Below are 21912 nucleotides of genomic sequence, written 5' to 3'. Positions count from 1 at the left end.
ACGGGGCAGTGACCGACCGACGGCCGGGGGGAGCAGGCGAGGACTCGGAGCCAGGATGTGAAGCGGGGCTGGGGGTGTGGGCCTGCCTGGCCACGGAGGGGGCGGAAGCAGAGGCGCTTCTCTCTCGGCCAGGCTGCAGGCGGGCCCTGGGAAGAACCAGGACCTGCAGCCGGCGGGGCCGAGCAGGGGAGTGTCCCAGACGCAGGCCAGGCGGTCTGGGCAGCCTCAGCAGGGGCAGGTGGCCCACTTAGAGGAAAGGCATGCTCCGAGGAGCAGTGCTCACGCTCCAAAGGGATGGGGCCCAGGCACGCCCCTCAGGAGAATGCCTGGAGAGGAGTCCCAGACAGAGTTCAACCGACCGCTCTGTGCATGCTCCGGGATCCACTCGGGTGTGGGGGGGGGGGTTGTGCTTCCGGGGCAAGAAAAACCACTTCGCAAGGAAAGCGGCTCATGGCTTTTGAGTGTATGGCGGAGGAGCCCCGGCTGGTGACCATGAGGCTGGGGGAGCTTTATAGGGGGAGATGCTCAGCCTGTATGAAGGCTGGAGAGACTGAGCACCCATCCCAGGCCACAGCTTTGATCCGGTGGCAGGCTCTGGCTGCGGGCTGGTTGAGGAAGGGGCAGGCCCGGGCCTCCAGGGTTAGCCTCCTTCTGCGGATTTTGCAACGGCACCCTCCCACCCGGCAGCTGGTGTATTTTTTTCTACTTTTCTTCTGGAGACCACGGGGCCCAGGACTGGTTGCCCCCTCTGGAATATCGGGCAGGAAAGCCAGGTGATTGGAACAACTGGAGAAACGGGGATGCCTTGAAACTAGATGGCTTGAAACCAGGCCAAGTGAGGAACATTGGAAGGCACTGGATGAGAGTATCTTGGCTGGAGAAAAAAATGATTGGAGAGCAATTTAGGGGTCGTCTTCAAAGGAACAAAGGGCTCTCTCTCCAAGGGATGGTCGAATAAATTTTGCGCTGTTCCAGAGGATGTGAGATGGACCAATGGGTTCAAACTGCAAGAGTTCCGGGTAGTGTGCAGTTTGTGGAACAGACACCTTGGAAGGGCATTTGATTTAAAAAGATTTCCAGGCTGCCTTGAAGGCACGCAGATTACCCTTGTTAGAAGGATTTCCGCGAGCTAATGGGCCGAGGGGCGTCCTCCACCAGTCGTGGACGCGACTAGATGACCACTGGGACGCCAGCGGCCCTAGCATTCTACCTGCTAGCAGAGCTGCCCCAACCTGGCGCTCTCCGGAGGGCTTGCACGGCAACCGCCAGCGCTCCTTATCCATGCCGGCCGAGGAGCGGGGCGCCTTTAACGGCTTGCCGCAAACAGGTTTGGGCTGCCCGCTCGCGGGATCGGGACGCCGGGCCGGGGGCCTTCGGCGCAGCCCAGCAGGGGGCGCTGGCGCAGCTGCGCGCGCATTCCCGGGGCCGCGCCGGGTGTGGCCTCGCCGGCCGCTCCTGGCACGTGCTTGGCGTGCGAGCCCGGGGCGTGTGAACGCTGGTAGGTTGCGTGCAGGCAGGCACGGGCGTTGCGGGTGGGGTTCCTCGCAGGTAGTCAGTCTGGAACTATGTTTTTGGACGGGGCGGTTCTTGCAGGGGGAAGGAGCTGGAGGGAGCGCGGCATGACTTCCCTTAACACCCCAGGGCCCTCCGTCTGTTACAGTTACTAATTAATATTTTTATTATATTTATATCCCGTGGCTTTGGCTCTCACAAGGAGCCCGGGATGGAGAAGAGGCCCCTTCTCCAGTGCCATCTGGCAGCAGTTCTGGGGTAGGCCAGGCAGTGCATGGCCCAGCCCGGAGGTCCCGAGCCCCAGCCCAGCACTCTAACCACTAGGCCACCCTGGCTCTTGTCCCCTGCGGTATGGCGGACGCTCTCCCATAGAACCATCCGCAAGGGATTTCCCTGCGCTGCTTTTCAGAGTCGCCCAAGCCAGTGGCCAGGCGCTCTCCCCGCCCGTGCATCCTCAGCCGAAGAGTGTGCCCCGGGGTGGGGGACATAGGCAGAGAATTTGGGGCACGGGGACAGTCAGGATTTAAGCGCACGGGCCGGTCCTGACAGCCCTGGCCTACCTCGCGGGGTTGTTGCAGGAGGTGCCAGGAGGGCCGTCCCCTTGGGCGCCTGGCAGGGATGGCGGTGAGCCGGATGTTCAGCCGCGAGGGGCCCCGCTTCTGAGTAGACCCGCGCACGTGCGTCCACGGAGGGGTTGCGGGCGAGCAGGGCGTGGGATCAGCTCGGGGCCGTAGTGGCCACACCACCCTGCTCTGCAGGAAGCCCGGCTTCCTACCTGATGGCCCAGAGCAGTTGGGTAACTCGGAGGAGGAAGAGGAAGAGAACTGGGGGGGGGGGGCAGATCTCCCAGCTTTCTCCTGGCCTTCGGCGAGCACCCCTCGAGATCCTTGGGCCTTCCACATGGGGAGGAAAGCGGGAATCCTGGAAGAGCAGAGTCAGAAGGGGCCCTGAAGGCCATCGAGTCCACCCCCTGCTGCTGCAGGTCCCCAGTTCACACCATCCCACTCAGAGGGCTGCCCGGTTTCTGTTGGAATGTCCCCAGTGGGCTTTCCATGGAACCCGTGGAAGCTGCCGCGGTGCCAAGCCGACTTGCGGGGCCTGTTTCTGCTACAGCATTTTATTTGGACCTTTTAAAGTGTTGCTTTTTGGCCCACCTACCGCATTTCCCCCACATCAGTCTTCCCAGAAGTAATTCATCCTAGTCTAGAAAGGGCTTGTTGTAGGTGTGGCTGTGGAGTTTAACTCCAAAAATCCGTGGGGACGTTCGGATGTTCGGTGGCTTCTTTGGAAAATGAGTGTAGGATTGAAGTGGGCTCAACGTCGCTTGTGTATCTCTCCCCCCCCCCAAAAAAAATCTGGAGCCAACACCTCTGGTTTAAGACCTGCCAGTGGTGAGGAGGTGTAGCGGACTGCCCTGGGTGGGAGCAGACTCTGGGGAGTGATTCCCATCATCCCCGGCCAACTCCTCTTCCCCTTGTCTCTTTCTGCTCCCGGCAGGTGCTCTTCCTGGGGCGCTGCGGTGCTCTGCCATGCTCAATTTCAGCTCGAAGGAGGCGCGCCAGCTCCTGCTCAACAAGTTCGTCGTGGTCCTGGGGGACTCGAGTGAGTGCGCAGCCCCCGCAGCCCCCGCGTGCTGGCTCCGGAGGTGGCCACGTGCCTGCGGTTGCGCTCTGCACGGGGCCGGGGCCTCGCAGGCAGCCGGCTGACCCCCGCCTTGCGCCCGCCCTCTTTTACAGTCCAGCGGTCTGTCTACAAGGATCTCGTTCGGGTGCTGCAGAACGACTGCCTGCTGACCGCCTCCCAGATGAAGGCCAAGGTATGCGCGGGACGGGGAGGGGGGGCTGGAGGGGCCGCTGGCACGCTCGGCGTGTGCGTGCCCGCGAGTGTGCGTGCGTGGGGGCACCACCAGGCCTGGCACCTTCTGCAGAGAAACCCGTGGGCTGAACACCCTCTAGTGCTCTCTGGGAGGCGCTCCTGTGCGGAGGGGAACAGCGGGAGTGCCGGCCCACCGCCTCTCGGCCCACCGCCTCTTGGCGTCAGCCGTGCGCTCCCCCTGCCGGCCGCGTGCGCGATTCACTGAGCTGCGTTTGCCTGGAGGAGACTGTGCGCCCAGGAAGGGCTGCCACAGAGCTGGGGAGGGAGGCTTTAAATTAAATGCGAAGCACCGCCAGGGGGCTCCCTGGGAAAAGGGCCGCTTCTTGGCTGCAGGTTCAGTTCAAAGAACAGTTTACTGAGGATCTATAAAGGGCGGGGGTGAAGCGACTTGCATGGCCCAGGTGACCCTACCTGGAGCCGTCCTACCTGGGGCCCTCTGTTTGCTCCTCTAGTTTGGCAGTTCGGCAGGAGTTGTGGGTCTTTTTCCCTCTGGACACACCTGGAGTTGCACCCCAGACACTGCACGTCCTGCAGCCTGGCTCCTTCCTTCGTTCTCCTTTTCTGTGTCTCTTGCCTCCGGGGCTGCTAGATTCTCTTCTTAATTAGGCTGTTCTGCTGGCGGTCTTTCCCTTGCAAAGCCCCCCTCACTCTGGCCAGGCCAAGCCAAGCAAGGGTCAGCTGGCGCACGCCGATTCCTCGCAATCCTATTAGCATCACAAGAGGGGTCTCTTTGGCCGTCTTGCAAGAAAGCCTGAGCCCCATCTTACTGACTCAGTGCAAGCACCGTTTGCCCACCCCGTAAATCAGGGGTCCTTCCCGGGGCAGTCAGCCCTGCCAGACTTGGCTGGTGCCTCCTGAAGAGGAACCCATCAGATGCCACGGAAGCCCCTGCATTCCTTTCCGGGGAAGCCCCCTGGCAGGGCAGGAGTGCCGCAGCCCCCCTACCTTTTTTCTCCTGCAAGTGATCCACCTGGGCATTCTGCCTCTGGTGAGGAAGGCAGCACAGGGCCATCAGGCCTAGTAGCACCCTTTTGGCTATTGGGCGGTCTAGAAATAAATCCAGCCGGCTGTGGATCTCCGCCACCTCCAGGACTCTGCCCAGTCCCCATTTAAAGCCATCCAAGATGGTGGCCACTGTTGGATCCCGTGAAGGTGAATTCCACAGTCCAGCAATGTGCTTCTGACGAAGGCTGTCCTTCGCTCTGCCCCGAGTCCATCGCCAGATGCTCCCTGAGAGCCGGTGCCCCCCCCCCCGGGCTGCCACATGCAGATCAAAGATAGGCAGTCCTTCCGTGGTTTCTCGGCCTTGTCCTGCTCCTTGGGGATCCCAGCTCTCTGCTGCTCTCTGCGGTGCTCGGCTGGGCTCGTGGTCTCCCCTGCATGCAAGAGCCCCGGCCGGCCGTCGCTCAGCGAGACGCCTGTGTGGCTGGTTCTCTCGGCTCGCACCTCTCGGGCGGCGTGGTTCATCTCAGAGGTGGCAAGTCCGAGCGAGCGAGCGGCGCCAGCTGAGCGGGCCACGTCCACAGCCTGTCCCCCCCCCTCCCTGCAGGGGGATCTCCGCTTTGAGAACGACCACTTAGTGGAAGGGGGGGTGCTGAGCGGCCTGCACAATGGCACCCACTATCGCGAGGTGCGCCAGTACCGCACCTGCCACCACCTCGTCCGCTTCTACTTCCTGACCCGAGTGTACTCGCCGTACCTGGAGAGCATCCTGGAGGATTTCCGGACCGGATTGCAGCCGGACCTGCTGATCCTCAATTCCTGCGTCTGGGACATCTCCAGGTGGGCTTTTCGCAGGGGTGAGGGGCTGACAGCGCACCTTGGAGCGACCCTTGCGGGTTGCGTGGCGTGAGCAGTGGGGTGGGGATAGAATTTGAAATCCAGGTGTGCAGCCTGTAGCCACTAGGTTGGCCTCTCCCTCTCGGCGTACGGACACTCATGGGTGAGCCGAATTACCTGCACTCTGGTTATATGAAAACTTCTGTTGGCCTCACTGTCGTAGCAGCGCATTCTGCTGAAGGCTGCCGCCTCCCCAGCCACTGCCGTGCAGGTGTGAGCGTGTCACATCTGTTCATTTGTGACTGTGTGCGAGCAAAGATGGATGCCCGCTTGCGATTTGCAGGAAAGAAGAGCAGCGTGCAGTACTTTGTTTCTTGTGGACTGAGGGCGTTCCTGGCGCCACTGTTTATTGAAGACTTTGTGCGCAGGCTGGAGAAGGGTCTGGGAACATCAGGAAAAGTTCAGCATTCAGCAGTGCTCATTACAGTGAGATCCCTACTGCAGAGCTGAAGCCTAAAGTTTGGATTAAGTGCAGCGGGCCGCCGTCCAAGGGTGTTGTGATCTTCCACGACAATGCACGTGCGCACACTTCCGTCCACACTGCCAACGCTGCAAAAACTCCGTTTCGAGGTGCTGCCGCTCCCTGCCTGTAGTCCTGATCTTGCTGCATCGGACTTTCACCTGCTTGGTCCCCTGAAAGCAGCCCTACAAGGACGAAGACTCAGTTCTGATGAAGGGAAGGCCGGCGCATTCATGGCTTGCAACTCGGCCTAAAACATTTCTTTATGAGTGAATACGAAAGCAGACGGAGAAAGTGTATTGAAAAGCAAGGAGATTATGATGGAAAATGAAGTATTTCTCTTTTCTAAAAATTAAAATAAATTCTGCAGCCAGAGTGCAGATAATTTTTGACTCACTGTTTGGATCAGTAAAGACTCGTACCAACATAGGAGAGGCCAGCTGGACCGCAGCAAAGGCCCACCGGCTCCTGCGCTCCGGACACTGGGAGCCAAGCACAAGGTCGCGCAGGCAGGATGGGTGCCGGGCCACCTCCTGCCCAGCTCCTCAGCCGCTGGTGTGGGGAGCCATGCCGTCTGCGGTGAAGGAGGTAGCCCGTGGCCAGCAAGGCTGGTAGCCCTGATGGCTTCCTCCCTCTTGGATCTGGCCAGGCCCCTCTGAAAGCCGTCCGGATTGGTGGCCGTCTCCACTGCCCGTGACAGCGACTTCCAGGTTAACTGTACGCTGTGTGAAGAGGTCCTCTTGCTTGGATGGTCAGGAACTTGACACGAATAGTGAGCTGGCAAAAGACAACGTCGTGGGTCTGTGGGATTTTACTGGACACACCTGAGATGGCACGGGGGGAGAAGTGGGGGTGGGGGGAGGTGGCGTGTTCTCCAGCAGCAGGTGGCCAGCAGCTCAGGGTCTCCCCGGGGCTGTTTGCCCAGCACCAGGGGAACACATTTGCTCCCAACATCAAGGAACCAGCTCTAGCGCCGCCATCGCCCGCTGGGGCAGGGGGCAGGCAGAGCCGACGCTTTGCAGAGCTGAGTGGGGGAAAGCGCATGGATTGGGTCCGGCCGGCATGTGCACCCACGCTCTGGGTCTGGATGTGGGTTGTGGCCGAGCCACGCGTGGTTGCTGCAGTGAGGGTCACTCAGTTCCTGAACCCCGCTGTGGTAACCACAAACAACCCACAAGACAACCCGTGGGCTGCTGTTCGTGACTACGGCTGGTTACCTTGGCTGGGTCCAGATGACACAGGGACTCATGGCAGCAGCAAACTGTGCTCAACCCTCAGATGTGGGCTGTTGCACTGCCTGAATCCTGCGATGGCTCCCGGAGGGAGTGCAGCTGACCGTGGAGGGGCGGGGGGGGGGGCAGAAGGGTCCGTCCCCGCGGTCTGGAAGTTCAGTTGTGTAGGCTTGGGGCTGGGGAGGCTTGCCCTGGCCGGGGTCTCCCGGCGTTGCCTGACCCATCACCTTTCCTGCAGGTACGGCCCGTCCTCCATGCAAGAGTACCGTGCAAACCTGGAGATGGCTTTCAACCGGCTGGACGCGGCACTGTCCTCGTCCTGCCTAGTCATCTGGAGCATGGCGATGCCGCTGGGCCCCAAGGTCACCGGGGGCTTCCTCACGCCGGAGGTGAGAGCCGGCCGGTGGGGGGGAGGGGGCGGCCCTCCCTTGCAGCGCCTCGCTCTTCCAAAGCGCATTTCCAGCTGGAGCAGCAGAGGGGAGCGTGGGGGCGAAGGGGCGAGAGCAGGCGGGATCCGTGCGGCTGGAGGGCGCGTCACGCGAGGGAAGGGGGACAGCTCAGTCCTGCCGTAACATCCGCTGGTTTAATGCCAGCCGCTCGGTGCCTCTTCCTTAAAGCCCGAGAGACGTTCCTCCTGGTTCGCCTGCCCGTGTTGGAGCGTAAATCAGGTGGTCGCTGCCCGGAGGGCTCCGGCAACAGCCTGGAGTCGCGCTGCGGGCAGAATCCTTTTGCTGCCCCGTGCCCGGGGGGGCTTCCGTGGGGCCGCAGGGAGGGATCTTCCAGGGGCACAGCCCTGCCCCTCAGCCAGCTGCTGGTTGGGCCCCCGCTGACCCCTGGGCATGGAGATGTTCCGCAGCAGGGGCAGGCGACCCGAGTGGGGTGGGGCCTGACCCGTCGCTGGCTCTCCGGAGGCCACGTGAGGCAGAGGACGGGGCTTTTGAGTGGTGGCACCGCGTTTCTGTTACCCAGAGAGGCTCACCCGCTACCTGCAGTGTGGTTTTTTGGATGACAGGTGAAAATGTTGTTCCCTGTGGTTTCTACTCCAGTTCTACAAATTGCCCCTTCCATGTTTTCCTGCTGGCTTGTACTTGCTTTAAACAGTTTTAAAAATGAGTCTTCTCTCTTGTGGGAAGTATCCAGCTGTCTTGGGCAAACGCAAATCACATGTAGGAGAAAATCGCAGAAAGTGCTGGGCTTAGCGGCTGCCACGGGGGCGAGACGGGTGGCGCTCCGTTGGTTGGACGCAGCCGGATCTTACCCCGTCTTAACTCCGCTGTGTTTTATGATGTGAAGTTCTGCTGTGTGAACATGCCAGAGCGCTTCACGTAGAGGGGCACAGAAAGGTCTCTCCGGCACTGCATTTTTCCTGATCTTTCCTCCCAGGCATGTTAGAGCTCATGTTTTGAATCACGGTTACTGTATTCCTGTGCTACTCTGGATTGTGCCTTTTGAAGGTGTTTGGCCCTCGGGGCCTGGGGAGGCGTGCCCCAGCGGGCGTACGCCCCCCTCCTGCCCCCAGAATCCAGCCCCTTGCTTTCCCCGCCTTGCAGCTGCAGCACCTGAGCAGGACCCTCCGCAACGACGTGATCGAGGGTAACTTCTACAGCGCCACGCTGGCCACTTTCCACCTCTTCGACGTGCTGGACCTCCACTACCGCTTCCGCCTCGACCTGCGGAATCGCGCCAGGGATGGCGTCCACTGGAACAGCGTGGCGCATCGCCGGATCACCGACCTGCTGCTGGGCCACGTGGCGGAAGCCTGGGGCGTCGTGATCCCGGAGAAGGCGCGGCGGTGGGCAGGTGAGTGGCCGTCCCGGCACCCTCGGGGCGCTCGGTCCATCCGGCTGGCTGGTCCGCAGCCGCCCCCCTCCAGCCAGGGCCCCTCCGGATCTAAAGGGATCGGGGCGACTTCCTGGGCTTCAGGCTGAGTCCTCCCTGCCCTACCTGGGGATGGCCGGGGTCGGGCCAGCTGGTGGCATGCGGCTTCACTGAGTGGCAGCTTTTCTTCATGCGGGGGGGCGGGGGGAGGCGGTGTGGACCTCGATGGAGCTCGAATTGCAGCCCTGCTTTGGGCTGCCCACCCCCTGCAGCCGAGATCGAGATCGGCCGGGGTCCCTCCCAGCTCTAAGTGAAGTGCGAGTTGATGGGACGGAGCAGCGCTCAGTGCCTGCCAGAGGCCCGATTTGCCCCAGGGCATGGCGGGGGGGGCAGCTTCTTCGTCACGGCATGGCGGGGGGGCAGCTTCTTCGTCACAGCCTGGCGGGGTTGCTTCTGGGAGAGCCCGCCATGGATTCGGCGCTTTCTCCTGCCCTTGGGGCGGTGGACCAGCCTGGAGGAAGTGAGGCCGCTCCGAGGGCGCCAGCGCGGCCGCCTTGCAGCGTCTCCCCTGATTCCACAGGCGCCGTGTGGGATCGCGGGCCAGCCATGCCCCTCGCCCACCGGGGGCTGCCGCCGTGGCCCCGGCCGCCTGGCCACCTCCCGGGAGGCTCGGATCACCGCCACCCCCGCAGGCCTCTTCCTGATGTCCCCGTGGTCCAGACCGCCTCCTTGCAGGTGCCCTGCAGCTGGAGCGCGCCCGAGCCCTTCTCCGGATTCGCCAGCTGGTGGGAGTCCTGCTCTCCACGGGTCGACTGGGATGGTATGTTGGTAGCCCAGCCTCCCCCTTTCTCCCGGCACCTGCGGGGCTTTCTTGTCGTCCTCTTTTGATCTGCCCGGCATCTGGAGATGATGCCAGACCTGCCTGCCTGAACCTTCAGCAAGCGAGTTTGCTTGCTTTAGGCAGTTCCAGCTTGGTGCCCGCCAGATGGTTGGGGCTACAGCATTCCTGGTTATTGGCCATGATGTTTGGACCTGATGGGCGAAGGCCGGTACATCTGGAAGGCACCAGGTTGCTTGCTCTCTGCCCTGCTATAGGGTGGGAGGTTAGAGGGGTTGTGGCTCCCTGGCAGTTTGGTTATGGGGTGCTGGGGGCCATAGCCCACCTCTGGGGGGCATCTGGCTGGGATTTTTTCTTTCAGGCACCCTCCTCCTCCTCCTCCTCCCTGTTGAACCTTGATCCATTTTCCACGCCAGGCGGCAAAGAGCCCTGCCTGGAAAGGAGTGCGGGGGGGGCTGCACCCATCCTTGGGGGAGCCTGGCCAAGCCGAAGGACCCGGTGCACACTTGGTGGCACGCGTGGCCATCTCGTCACGGGCGGGGGTCTCCAAGTCACGCTCCAGAACTGAACGGGTCGGCCAGTCCCCCTTCCTCCAAGGGAATAGCACCCTTTCGGGTGGGGAGTACGACCGCAGCTGCTCCTGTTCTGCCAGCCACGTCCACGACCTCTGCTCTCTCCCTCTGACCCATCGCAGCCGTGGCCTTCGACGACCCCCACCGCTGGGAGACAGCTGGCCCGCGTCCCTTCCCACCCTCCACCTGCCACAATAAAGAAAACCGCTCCCCAGAGCCCAGCTGCGGGCGCAGGAGGCCTCACCTGGTCGTCCGGCACCGTCGCAGCTCTGCCCTCCACGTGAGAAACGACTCCCCGTATCGGAGAGACCGTAAGTTCACCGACAAGCACTAACGCAGAGCTGGCGAGCCAGCTTTTCTGGAGCAAAGAAGAGAGCTGGGAAGGACTGTACCACATTGATTGTTTCTCCCCGGTCCATGCCACGTGCACCAAGGTTGACCCGATCTTTGAGTCTGCCTGTGCCAGGGAGAGGGCAGCGTTGCTGTGGGCATGTCTGTCCACCTGTCTGTGGCCGAGGGGTTTGGTTGTGGTTGGTGGTGGTGGTTGTTGGCAGTTGTTGCCTGTCTGTGCCACATTTTTCTGCGCAACAGGAAGATTGTTTCTGAGCCTTGAAGTTCAGCACATTGGCAGGAAATGCTCCGGTTGCTGCCACTGGGTGTTCATGGTATTAAATCCACTCTCGGGACTCTTGACCAGGGACCAGGAAAGGCTGTGCGCCCTTCGAAATTACGTTAGATTCCTCCGACAGATGCCTGGCTCCCCCGGGTCTTTGCTTCATTGCATTTTTCCCAGAGTAACCTGCAAGTTAGGATTCCAACTGTTTTACACACACACATCTCAGAATTCTGCAAGTTCAAACCTTTGAAAACCCCATCTTATATTGCAGTCTTTCCCATCCCGATGCCTTGCAGATGTGCTGGATTGTAGCTTCCATCTTGCTGGCTATGGACGATGGGAATTGCAGCACAAATGGAGGGGGCCAGTTTGGAGAAGGCCATGACAATGGCTGTTTGAGTTTTTAGAAGTTTCTTTTTATGAGACCTTTGAGCTTGCTCAGGATATCTATTTAAAGGCTCTTGTGTCTTTCTGGCAAAGTGTTCTTGGATGTTCTGGTCAGTTGGCAGGGTTGGAGGGGTGAGCCTATTCATTTTAAAAATTAAAAGTTAATTTGTTTCTTGTTCTTGGTAGCGTTGCTTTTTCTCTGTGTCTGTTGTCTATTCGACCAGAGAACTGCCTTGCCATTTCTTGGTCTGCTGGTGCAAACAAAGGGACTTTATTTTACATAGCAAGAACAACATCTTGCTCCCTTTTGGAGACTTGGGCTGGGAGGAGACAGTGGCCGCTTTTCCCTGTGTTGGGAGGTGGCTTGAAAAGGGACTATCACCTCTCTGGGTCTGGCAAGAGGGTTTTGCCCAGTTGCAAAGACCTGGCTGGCCAGAGGTGAACTTCATCTTCCAAAAGTTCCCTTTTGTCACAACTATGAAACAGCAGGATCCTTGTCCCAGTTCACCCGTGTGCTCTCCTGCCTGAGTGATGGTGGCGTAATGGGGGGGGGGGGGGCGCAAGGGAAGGGCCAATACTTCATTGGTGCAAAGCCCCCGTTTTCAGTTCTCTCTCTTTCCACCTGAAGTGTCCTCACTTTAGTATCTGAGCTGGACTGTTCCATGCCTGAGAACTTGGCCAAATCCCCCCATCTGTTGAAGAAGATGCTGCTGATCACGTGTTCACTAGCTTTTGTGTGTGTGGTGCTTGAAATGTATGAACTGTAGAGATTTCCCCCCAAAAAGTTAGTTGCTTATTCCCTGGGGAAGATGATGCACTTTGGCTGTCATCTGGGTCAAAGGCAGAGGGAAGGTTTGAGGCCCTAAAAGATTTGGGGTCGAGCCCAGTAGGTCACAAACCTGCATAACATTTGCTTATGCCAATTTGTCTGTATGAGGCAGTGCAGTGAAGGGCCACAAGGTTGGTGGCCGGTTTGCAGGGGAGGCCGTATGAGGCGAGACTGAGGGAACTGGGTCTCTTCAGCCTGGAGAAGGGGAGGCTCAGAGGGGATCCGTTGGCGACATACAGGCATGTGAGGGGGTGTCACACGGAGGTGGGCAGAGACCTGTTCTCCCCTGCACAGGAAGGCAGGACGCGCTCCAACGGGGCAAAGCTCAGGGAGCCAAGGTTCCATTTGGATGCCAGGAAGCACTTCCTGAGAGTCGGGACCCCAAGGGTGTGGAGTGGGCTTCTAGGGAGGTGGTTGGGGCCCCATCAGTGAGGGTGTTCAAGGACTGGCTGGACGTGCGCATGGTGGGCATGTCATGAGCGGAGCCGGCTGGTGCTGGAGGTCAGACTAGATGGCCCAGGAGGTCCCTTCTGACTCACTCTGTTTCTATGTTTCTCTGAACATTTAGTTCTACCCTGATTTTTTTTTTTAAATAGCCAATTAATTTGTTACCCAAATCAGTGCGAATAAAGTCTGTCAACTGAGTTGCAGTCCACCCAAATCAATAGTTAATTCCAGCTGTGATTAATGTATAACCCCCCCCCCCCCGATTTCCCTTCTGGAGGAAGATTGTTCCCACCTAATGCAGTTAAGCCTAGGGGAGACTTTTAATTGGCACTGGAGGAAGTCCCCTCCCCCAGCTCCATTACCTTTGGGGGATTTTCATTTCTGTGCTGTGCAATACAGAAACCCCTCTGGGCAGTGCACAACAATTAAAACCATAAAATGCAAGATAAACTATACTATAAAAGTTTCAAATAACAGTGAAAAAGAGCAGTAAATGCCAAAGCAATGTAGCAATGATACAAAGGTTAAAATACAGTAAAGAAGCCCTACACAGCGACAGAAAGACTCCAATTCCTGGGGTGAGAATAGGGTCTTCACCTGGCATTGGCAAGAGCCCAAGGCTGGTGCTGGGGGAGTTTGCTCCACCACAGAAAAGGGCCTCTTCCCAGAAGCCATTGACCTGTTTCCGTTTGGCAGGCGCTCCTGGCAAAGGACTCCCCAGGATGATTTTGGAGGCTGGGCAGGTATTTGGGGGAGGAAATGAGCCATGGGGTAACCTGGCCCCAAGCCCTCGAAGGCTCTGAATGCTCCTGGCAACACTTTGTATTGGCAAAGTGCTGCCAAATACAATCCCCCCCCCCCCGGCAGCTGCCCCTCAGCAGCGCCACCGCCCGCTTTCGATCAGGTAACATTTCCAGAGCATTGTTAAAGGCAGCGCTGCAAGAGCCGGTCGAGAGGTTACCAGAACGTGGCTCATGACAGCAAGGCTATCCCTGTCCGGATGCGGATGCTGACGGTCATCGGTGCCACCAAGCCGCCGGAGCCTCTGGAGGAAGAGCTGAATTGGGAGGGCCCCCAGACCCTCCGGAGCCACGCGTGGACGACCCCTCCCTCTTGCCTGGACAGAGTCTCACTTCGCTGGCCCTCATCCAGCCCGGTCCTGTGCCCAGGCACTGGCGCGGGGCAGCTGCTGCCTCACCTGGATTTCATGAAAAAGAGAGGTCGAGTTGGGTGCCATCGGCACCTTGGGGACGCCTCAGCCCCATCTCGGGATAGCCGCCCCCAGGGGCTTCCTGGGGAGGCCGAGCAGCACGGCGAGTGGAGCCGAGCCCCAGGGAACCCCACACACAACCACCACGGCCCTGGCTGCCAGCCCCCCCCCCCCCCCGGCCACCTTCGCATATCGGCCGAGGAGGCGCAGAACGGCTGCGGTGCGGTGCCTCCGGGGCCAAGCCGGACGAAAGTTAACTCTTCAAAGCTGCTGTGGATGATGGGAGTGGAGGCTGCCATGCAGTGCAAGAGAAGCGGCAGGCTGCGCTCTCCCAGCAAAGGCCCCTGAAAGGGGAGGCCGAGGCTGCTGTGGCTCCAAAACATGGGTGCGGACATCCACCCGAGGGTGCCGGTCGCTGGGGAGCAACACCCTGAAAAGGGGTGTTAGGGTCCAGCCTGCAGGTGTCGCCTGGCTCAGCTCAGGCCTCCCTAGCAGTGGCCGGACGACCACCTGCTCCACTCACGAGGTGGGATTCATGGACGCTCCCCCTCCCTGCTAGAGCTGACGAGCCAGGAAGGACAAGGGTCAAGCGGGGAGGGGGGTGGCCACGCTTGGCCAAGGGCCGCCTCTGCCTCCGTGGGCCTCGGAACCAAACCCTCCCAATGAGACTGGGCCGGACGGTGCCCTGGACGGCTCTGCTGGCGGGGCTTGGCAGTGGAGGTCTCCAGGCCACGGCAGTCAGTGAGCAGCGTCACATAACAAAGACGTGCCGGCCGCTGCCTGCGTGCTGCGGGGGCCTCCAGCACCGCTCCTCCCGGCCCGGATTATGGCGCGCACAGGTCAGTGGGAAGGGCGCTGCCAGGCGGCCCTGGGAAGAAGCAGCGCTGGCACGACGGGACCTGCGACGCAAAGAGGCTTGGTGTCAAGTGCCAAGCTGTTCTTGCTCAGTCTTGGCGCCGCTTTCCTCCTGCATCATTGCAGCCCAAATTCTGCCATGTGGGGAGAGCCCAGGAGCAGACCAAGCTGCTGCTGGACAGTGCTTGGGTGGGGAGGATGTGGAGCCGAGGGCTGGCAAAGCAGGCAGGGAAAGGGCTGCCCAGACAGGGGTCTCCCGGGCAGACCCTTTATGCAGGCCAGTGAAGCTCGGGAAAAAGCCTCTCCGTGGGCACCAGTGGAAGGTGGTTCATATCAGTTTATTAATCAAAAGCTTTTCTATCCCGTCCCCGACAAACATCTTGGGATGGCTTACAATAAATAATTTTTTATAGTTGTTACTTTTACATTTCTACACCATCCGACAACTAAAGTTCTCCAAGCAGTTTACAGAAGATTAAATCTTAAAAACACAAGATAAAACAGCACAGGAGCCTCCAGGTTTGAGCACCCAATAAAAGTCCCAGGGACAATTAAAACATTACTGCCATGTTCTGAAATCCGAGGAGCAGAGGGAAGTCTTCAGCTGGGGCGAAAAGGGTTTGTCAGACAAACAGTGTTTGTCAGGGAAGATGGAATATCCGTCCTGGCATGAGACAATCCAGCAGACAACACCCTGGGAAGGGCACTTGGGCGGTGGCCCCTGACCATGAAGACCCCCCCCCCAACCCCCATGAGGTCTGCCGGGCACTGCCACCTCCCCAGCCCCAGTACAAGGCTAGGGCAGCACAGAAGTGCGACGAGGGAGTGAAGCTGGGTGACTCCTGGACAGATGTGGAGTCGCCGTCCCGTTGCATCATCCGGTTGGAAAGCATGGGCTGAGGGGGCCATTCTGTGCCCTGCTTTGCTCCCTGGGCCACCTCCTGGAAAAAGGCACCAGCGGGATCCTGTGATACCATGTCCAGTTCTGTGCACCAAGTTCTAAGGCAGATGCAGGAAAATTAGTGCCCAGCGGAGGGCGACAAAAGTGATCCAGGGTTTGGAAATGCTGCCCTGTGATGAGAGACAGAGAGAACTGGGCATGTTCTGCCTTGAGAAGACTGAGCAGGGACATGGTATCGCTCTAGAAGGACCTCAAAGGCTGTCACAAAGAGGAAGGTCCAGATCTCTTCTGGCTGATGCCAGAGTGTAGGACATGGAATAATCAGTTCAGGTTGCAACAACCCAGGTTCAGGCTGGACATCAGGAAGAGCTTCCTCACCATCAGAGCAATAGGACAGTGGAACCAGCTGCCTGGAGGGGTGGGGGGGCTCTCCCACACTGGAGACATTCAAGGGGAAACTGGGCAGCCACCTGAGTGGGGTGGTGTGACTTGGTGTCCTGCAGCAGCAGGGGTTGGACCTGATGGCCTTCATGGCCCCTTCCAACTCTTCTATTCTGTGATTTCATAGCAGTAGCAGTAAATGTGGAATTCCACCAGCTTCGTTACGAGAGACGGGCAGACCACCCGGACTCTGCGGAAGCCCAGGCCCTCGTACACCCGCTGGGCTGTGAGCTGCGCCATCGAGGTGCACAGCACCACTTCCTTGTACCCCCGCTCCCGGGCAAAGCGGAGGACCGTCCAGGTGAGAGCCTTGGAGAGCCCGCGCCCGCGGTGCGCCTTCTCCACGGACATGCGCTTCAGCTCCAGGGCACTGCCCCGCTGAGCTGGGTCCTCCGGATGGACGGCGGCGACCATTCCCACCGCTTCCTTGCCGGACTCCACCACCCAGAAGCAGCAGTCCTTGGGCTCCAGGTAGGTCTGCCGGATGTTCTGCATGTCTCCGGCAAGGGCTTCGGCGACATAATTTGTGTAGAGGAACTTTATATAAATCCAGCCCACGACCAGAAGGGCGGCCAGAAGTCCAAGGGAGAAGAGGAGGGATCCGGCGATCGCATAGGCCACGAGGAAACCCACAGCCAGCAGCACGTGTGTCTGGAGGCAGCTGAGGGCATGGCGGAAGGCAGCGGAAACGTGCTCCTTGATCCCCTGCGAGAACATGGTGCGCACCGCCTCGTAGTCTCGGTCCTCGTACTCGCGGATGCGGTACTCGCCCATGATGGAGTCACAGTCCCACCGGCCTGGGGAAAAGACGGGGTGTCAGGGGCACGGCTGGGCATCCCCATTTGCCGTGACGCATTAGGGGACACAGTAAAGCCCATCACCGCATGTGAATCAAGTCTGGAGGGTTCTCAGACTTTCTGCCCCGGGACCGTGAAAGGCTGGGACTCCCCGTCCTGCACAGAACGGCAGCCTGGGGGTTGGCGGAAGGTCCGTTCCAAGGAGGAGGCAGTGCTTTCATTATTCTAAGGGTACGGCTACGTTTGAACCCGCTGTTCTTCCTGGGCAAGGAGCCCATGGCAGTGCTCTTGATCCCTTTTGTCTTCACAGCAACCCTGTGAGGGAGGCCAGGTGAGGACTGGCGCCAGGACCTCCCGAGTCCCAGACTCTTTGCCTGTGCACCCCACCAGCTAACAAGAGGCACTTACCAGTACCTATAAACCCACTGTAGGTATTTGCCACGGATGCGGAGGCCATGGGGACCGGGGGCATTTTCAATCTCCTGTGGAAGCAGGAGCCTTTGGGCTGTGCTTCGTGTGCTTGGCTGGGGGGGATCTGGCCCGCCCGCCCTTCGGCTTCCCCAAGGCTTTGTACCCACCCCCAGCTGCACTGGCTGCAGTTCCCATCATCTGCAGGTGCCAAGCCCGATGGAAGCTGTAGTCCCTCACCTCTGCAGGGTGCTCAGGGGGGAAGGCAGTCCTGTCTGCTCAACTGTCGTAAAGGTGTACCTTCATGCTGCTGCTACAGAGAAAGCAGTAGATAAGGGAAAGTCAAGGCAGGGTGGGACCCCGGAGCTCTGCCCCCGACTGCGTTCAAACTGGCCTCGAGCCTCTTCCTTACATTACAGTGGTGTTTTTACCTTTTTCACAGCTTCTGATACTGGTTTGATTGAATTGCATTTAGCGATTGTCAAGCCTCCGTGAGCTCCGTGTTTTGGTAGGAAGGTGAGGGACGAGTCCAAAATACGATACTCTCTTACCACAGGGGTGAGTTGGGAACGTAGACACAGAAACAGAGCGAGCCAGAAGGGGCCTCCCGGGCCATCTAGTCTGACCTCCGGCTCCAGCCGGCTCCGCTCACAACATGCCCACCATGTGCATGTCCAGCCTGTCCTTGAGCACCCACACCGATGGGGCTTCGGCCACCTCCCCTGGAAGCCCATTCCATGCCCTGGGGGTCCCGACTGTCGGGCAGTGCTTCCTGGTTCATGTTCCTCTGAATGTGACTACAGCTCCCATCAGCCCCCACTGCTAGGTATGCTGGCTAAGGCTGCGAAAGAGCGCTTGCCTGGTTAAAAGCAAAGCAGGTGTCTGGGGACACAGCCGGGCAAAGGACTAGGTGGCAGTGAGCAGCTCCGGACCCTCGGGAGGGTGGGCCCGAAGAATCCGTTACGGGGTGACACGGCTCGCAGGCAAGTGGGCCCCCACCCTTTGCTCCACTGGGGTCCCGATCCGGACCATCCCAGCCCGGCCTCTGAACCTTCCATTGCCAAGAAGACCCACCTGAGCAAATGAGGGCCGGCGAGTATTTCGGGTGCTGTGGGACAAACGGCCAAATCCGCCCTACCCCAGGCTTGGTCTGGACGGAGGACCCTCTCCTTACTGGAGAGCAAGCAAGAGGAGTGCTGCTTCTGGCACTTCCAAAGTGAAAGGGAGCCTCCCAGATCCCCCTTGTAATAAAATCCCGGGGCAGAGGGACCACGCGAAGCCTTGCTCAGCCCCTGCCATGCAAACCTTGCCCCCTTACCTGCTGCCAGGTGCCCACCCAGCGGTCCTTTCCAGGCTAGCCGGGGCTGTGAGCTTCCCTGCTTTACGGAAGCTGCTGCTGGCTGGCTGGCTGGCTACCTGCTTAAGGTATCCGAAGCCCGGAGGTCGATTCTCCTCCCCTCCTCCGAGGGTAACCAACCAGAGAGCCATGCTTCGTCAATGTGCTGCGTTAAAGAAATAACTTTAATTTGTTTAGCATGGATCGGGACAGCAGCGTTTCTTTGTTGAAGGAAACCCTTGGAAATGGTACCCCCTTAATTCGGTTTGTCAGAAATCCGGCTTCAGGTTGCCAGGAGGAGAATCCATGTGTCTAAAATGAAAGATGCCGCTGAATGGGTCTTTGCTCTGCTGGATTGCATATAAACTAATGAACTGGAACAAAGTTCAGAATAGCTCTGCAATTATTAGAGTGATCTAAAGGCAGGTGAACAAAAGTCATACAATCCGGGGAAGTTACAATCCCTGGAAGAAAGAACACTTAAAAAAAACACACCAACAGCTAGCATTCTCTCTCAAAATCCAGAATCTCTCGGGTGCTTCTGAGGCAGAGAATCTATGCATGTAAGGTATGAAACGTACAGTGAGAAACTGAAGCTACAAGTCCATTGTACTAAGACGAACCTGTTGCAACCTTAGCTATAAACTACATCACCTGGGCTAGGCTTCCCCTCTCCCTCCCTGGATGGTTGGGCGCTGGATCGTCAGCACTGGATCGTTGTCGGCATTGGGTTACAATGCTCACCATTCCCTGGCCAGCATTGAACTACAACTCCCAGCATCCCCTGCCCTCAGCAGGGTGTGTTCAGTTTGTGCCTACCACCCCATTCCCACGGGCTCTGGGTGGTAAAGAAGAAATTAAACCACACCCAGCATCCCCTGTCCAACACTGTGCCGGCTCCAAAGTCCGCAGCGCGTGCGTGAGCTGCCACGAACAGCTCCCCAACCCCGGCAGCCTCTGATGTCGCGCTCAAAGTACCCGCACGGTGCAGAGGCCGACCAGGTGGGCCTCACGCCCCTTGAACAGGCAGGTAAAGCAAGGGGCCATTCACCATCCGCCGGGGATCCCCTGCCACCAAATGCTAATACAGGGAAGAAAAGTATTTCAGTATTTGTATTTCAATGTATTTTATTGTGTTGTAAGCCGCCCCGAGGCTTCGGCAAGGGGCGGCATAGAAATGTTTAATAATAATAATAATAATAATAATAATAATAATAATAATAATAATAATAAGGCTGGCATGGGCTTTATTGCCAAATGCCATGTCTCTGTGCTGGACAAGCAGGCCATCAAAATGTATAACACCAAAGGCGAGCAAAACGCCAACAACCAACCTGCACGCATGATGTGCTCTGCAAGACACGGAGACGGCACCCCTGGGCCCCCGGGCAAGGGATGTCAGGATCCGTGGGGCTCCTTCTGACCGAATACACCAAGGACTGCCCCTCAAGTTTGAAATTCTGGAATCGGTACGTGTGTTTTTTAGAGAAACAACATTAACAAAGAACTCAAACAGGAGCAGGCAGCTGATAGAATACCCTGTTTAGCTGAAGTGGGAGGGCTGCCAAGGAGCCAAAGTTCTTCCTTTCCAAACACGCTACTTCCAGTTCCTTCCCAGAGATAAGGCCGCCAGCTCAAGGCGAGTGCCTCTTAAAATGCTGCCTCAGATGTTTTTCTTAAATACTGTTAAAGGACCAAATAACAGACAAAGGTTATGTGAAGGTGTGTTGAGGAATCCCTTTGAATGTCTAACACAAGTAGCCCTGATGCCTGCAGACTAGGCATAAGGGACACCCTGTCCCCAGAACCCCTAGGATTCTCTGCTCAGCTGTTCCCTTTTTTAATAATATATGGACACAGATTTGGATGAAATGCATACAACTTCTTAGCAGTTGTACACATGCTACTTCCAGGTAGCTGTAATTAAATGTGACTCAGATGGTGAAAGATGATCTGGAGAAAAGAAACCAAAAGACCTAGCTGCCAAATCGCAGTGGTTTCTATTTCTCAGACTACCATTTTGGGGTTTCTTCAAAATGGGAAGTCAGTTTCCGGTGGCCATATTGCAAAATGTTGCTGGTATATAAAATCGGACCCAAATTCAGGAAAAGAAAGTGAAGGGGTGCACTTTGCACCAAGATGGGATTCAGCAGAGTCAGGATGTTGCCAATCGTGCCAAAATCTTGACTCGCACACCCAGTCTGTGCGTATGGTGGAGTGGGTCATGTTTCAAACAATCGGGGGAAAGAAACACACATGTCAGGAAGCCCCTTGGAACCGTCAGGTGTGCTGTCTCCCTGGAGCAAAGATCAAAGGTACACCTGGCAGGCCAGCAACACTGATACACCCCACTGCCACCCTCTCCCCCCTTCTCATGCATGTGGGACTCATGACTCTGCAACGGGGGCTTTGAGGAAATTATGTCAGAATCTGAGAAGAACATTGGGGCCCAGACAGTTTTCTCCCCAATCCTTCCAGTTCACGCAAGTGCAAAGGACGGGGAAAATCCTCCATGCAAGTTCCTGGCTATGATTATGGTGCAGCCAGAAGAGGTCTGGATTCTGAAAACTGGGCCCAACCGTCCTGGAAGCTGGACTGCTGGCAAGGGATGAGTTGCACCTTACAAAGCATGGAGAGGGCATGCTTGGCCACAGCACAAAGAAGTCTGTCATGGGGGCTTCAAAGGGAATTCTTCGGGGGGGGGGGGCAGGTGGACTTCTGGGTGCACATCAACTGGCAAAGGAATTTATAAGCATAGAGACAGAGCGAGTCAGGAGGGGCCTCCCGGGCAATCTAGCCTGACCTCCGGCTCCAGCCGGCTCCACTCACGACACGCCCACCATGTGTATGTCCAGCCTGTCTTTGAACACCCTCACCGATGGGGCCTCAACCACCTCCCGGGGAAGCCCATTCTATACCCTGGGGGTCCTAACTGTCAGGAAGCGCTTCCTGGCATCTAAATGGAGCCTGGGTTCCCTGAGCTTGGCTCCATTGGAGCACGTCCTGCCTTCCTCTGCAGGGGAGGACAGGTCTCTGCCCACCTCCGTGTGACACCCCCTCACGTACCTGTGTGTCGCCAACAGATCCCCTCTGAGTCTCCTCTTCTCCAGGCTGAAGAGACCCAGTTCCCTCAGTCTCGCCTCATACGGCATCCCCTGCAAACCGGCCACCAACCTTGTGGCCCTACGCTGCACTGACTCCAACCTGGCTATATCCTTCCTGTAATGAGGGGCCCAGAACTGAGCCCAATACGCCAGTTGTGGGAGCACCAGAGTAGTAGTCATACCTCTCTCGATCTAGAAGCCACACTTCTGGCTATGCAACCAAGGGTGGCATTTGCCCTCTTCACCACCACATCACACTGCTGGCTCATGTTCAGCCTGCAGTCGACCAGCACCCCGAGGTCCCTTCCACAAGTGCTGCTCTCCAGCCACTTGTCCCCTAACCTGTACTTATGACAGCTATTCCTATGCCCCAAGTGCAAGACTTTGCACTCATCCACATTGAACGCCATCCTGTTGTCTCCTGCCCACTTCCAT

The 21912-nt window shown here is 58.3% G+C and overlaps 2 protein-coding genes across 4 annotated transcripts; one reads left to right on the top strand and one right to left on the bottom strand.

Moving 5' to 3' along the window:
- Positions 1-3035: 3035 nt before the first annotated feature.
- PCED1A (PC-esterase domain containing 1A) lies at positions 3036-10480 on the top strand. Its single transcript, XM_044428466.1, has 7 exons — positions 3036-3114; positions 3249-3328; positions 4937-5169; positions 7157-7307; positions 8469-8718; positions 9317-9556; positions 10269-10480. Exons 1-7 carry the CDS (start codon positions 3042-3044, stop codon positions 10478-10480), a joined length of 1239 nt encoding a protein of 412 aa, XP_044284401.1. The 5' UTR covers positions 3036-3041.
- A 5450-nt stretch (positions 10481-15930) lies between these two features.
- On the bottom strand, positions 15931-19502 carry LOC123022809 (putative N-acetyltransferase 8B). 3 transcript variants are annotated; one of them, XM_044428862.1, is made up of 2 exons: positions 18356-19502; positions 15931-16629 (listed from the first exon to the last, which is right to left on the bottom strand). In XM_044428862.1, the coding sequence occupies exon 2, from the start codon at positions 16604-16606 to the stop codon at positions 15941-15943; it is 666 nt and encodes a 221-aa protein (XP_044284797.1). In that variant the 5' UTR covers positions 16607-16629; positions 18356-19502; the 3' UTR covers positions 15931-15940. The 3 variants fall into 3 exon arrangements, with proteins under 3 accessions (XP_044284797.1, XP_044284796.1, XP_044284795.1); XM_044428861.1 differs by lacking the exon at positions 18356-19502 and adding an exon at positions 17278-17657; XM_044428860.1 differs by lacking the exon at positions 18356-19502 and adding an exon at positions 17469-17657.
- Positions 19503-21912: the final 2410 nt, after the last annotated feature.

The sequence above is a fragment of the Varanus komodoensis genome, unplaced genomic scaffold (assembly GCF_004798865.1).
Source record: "Varanus komodoensis strain SLA01 unplaced genomic scaffold, ASM479886v1 scaffold2, whole genome shotgun sequence".
NCBI lineage: Eukaryota > Metazoa > Chordata > Lepidosauria > Squamata > Varanidae > Varanus > Varanus komodoensis.
This window is presented reverse-complemented; position numbering and strand designations above follow the sequence as displayed.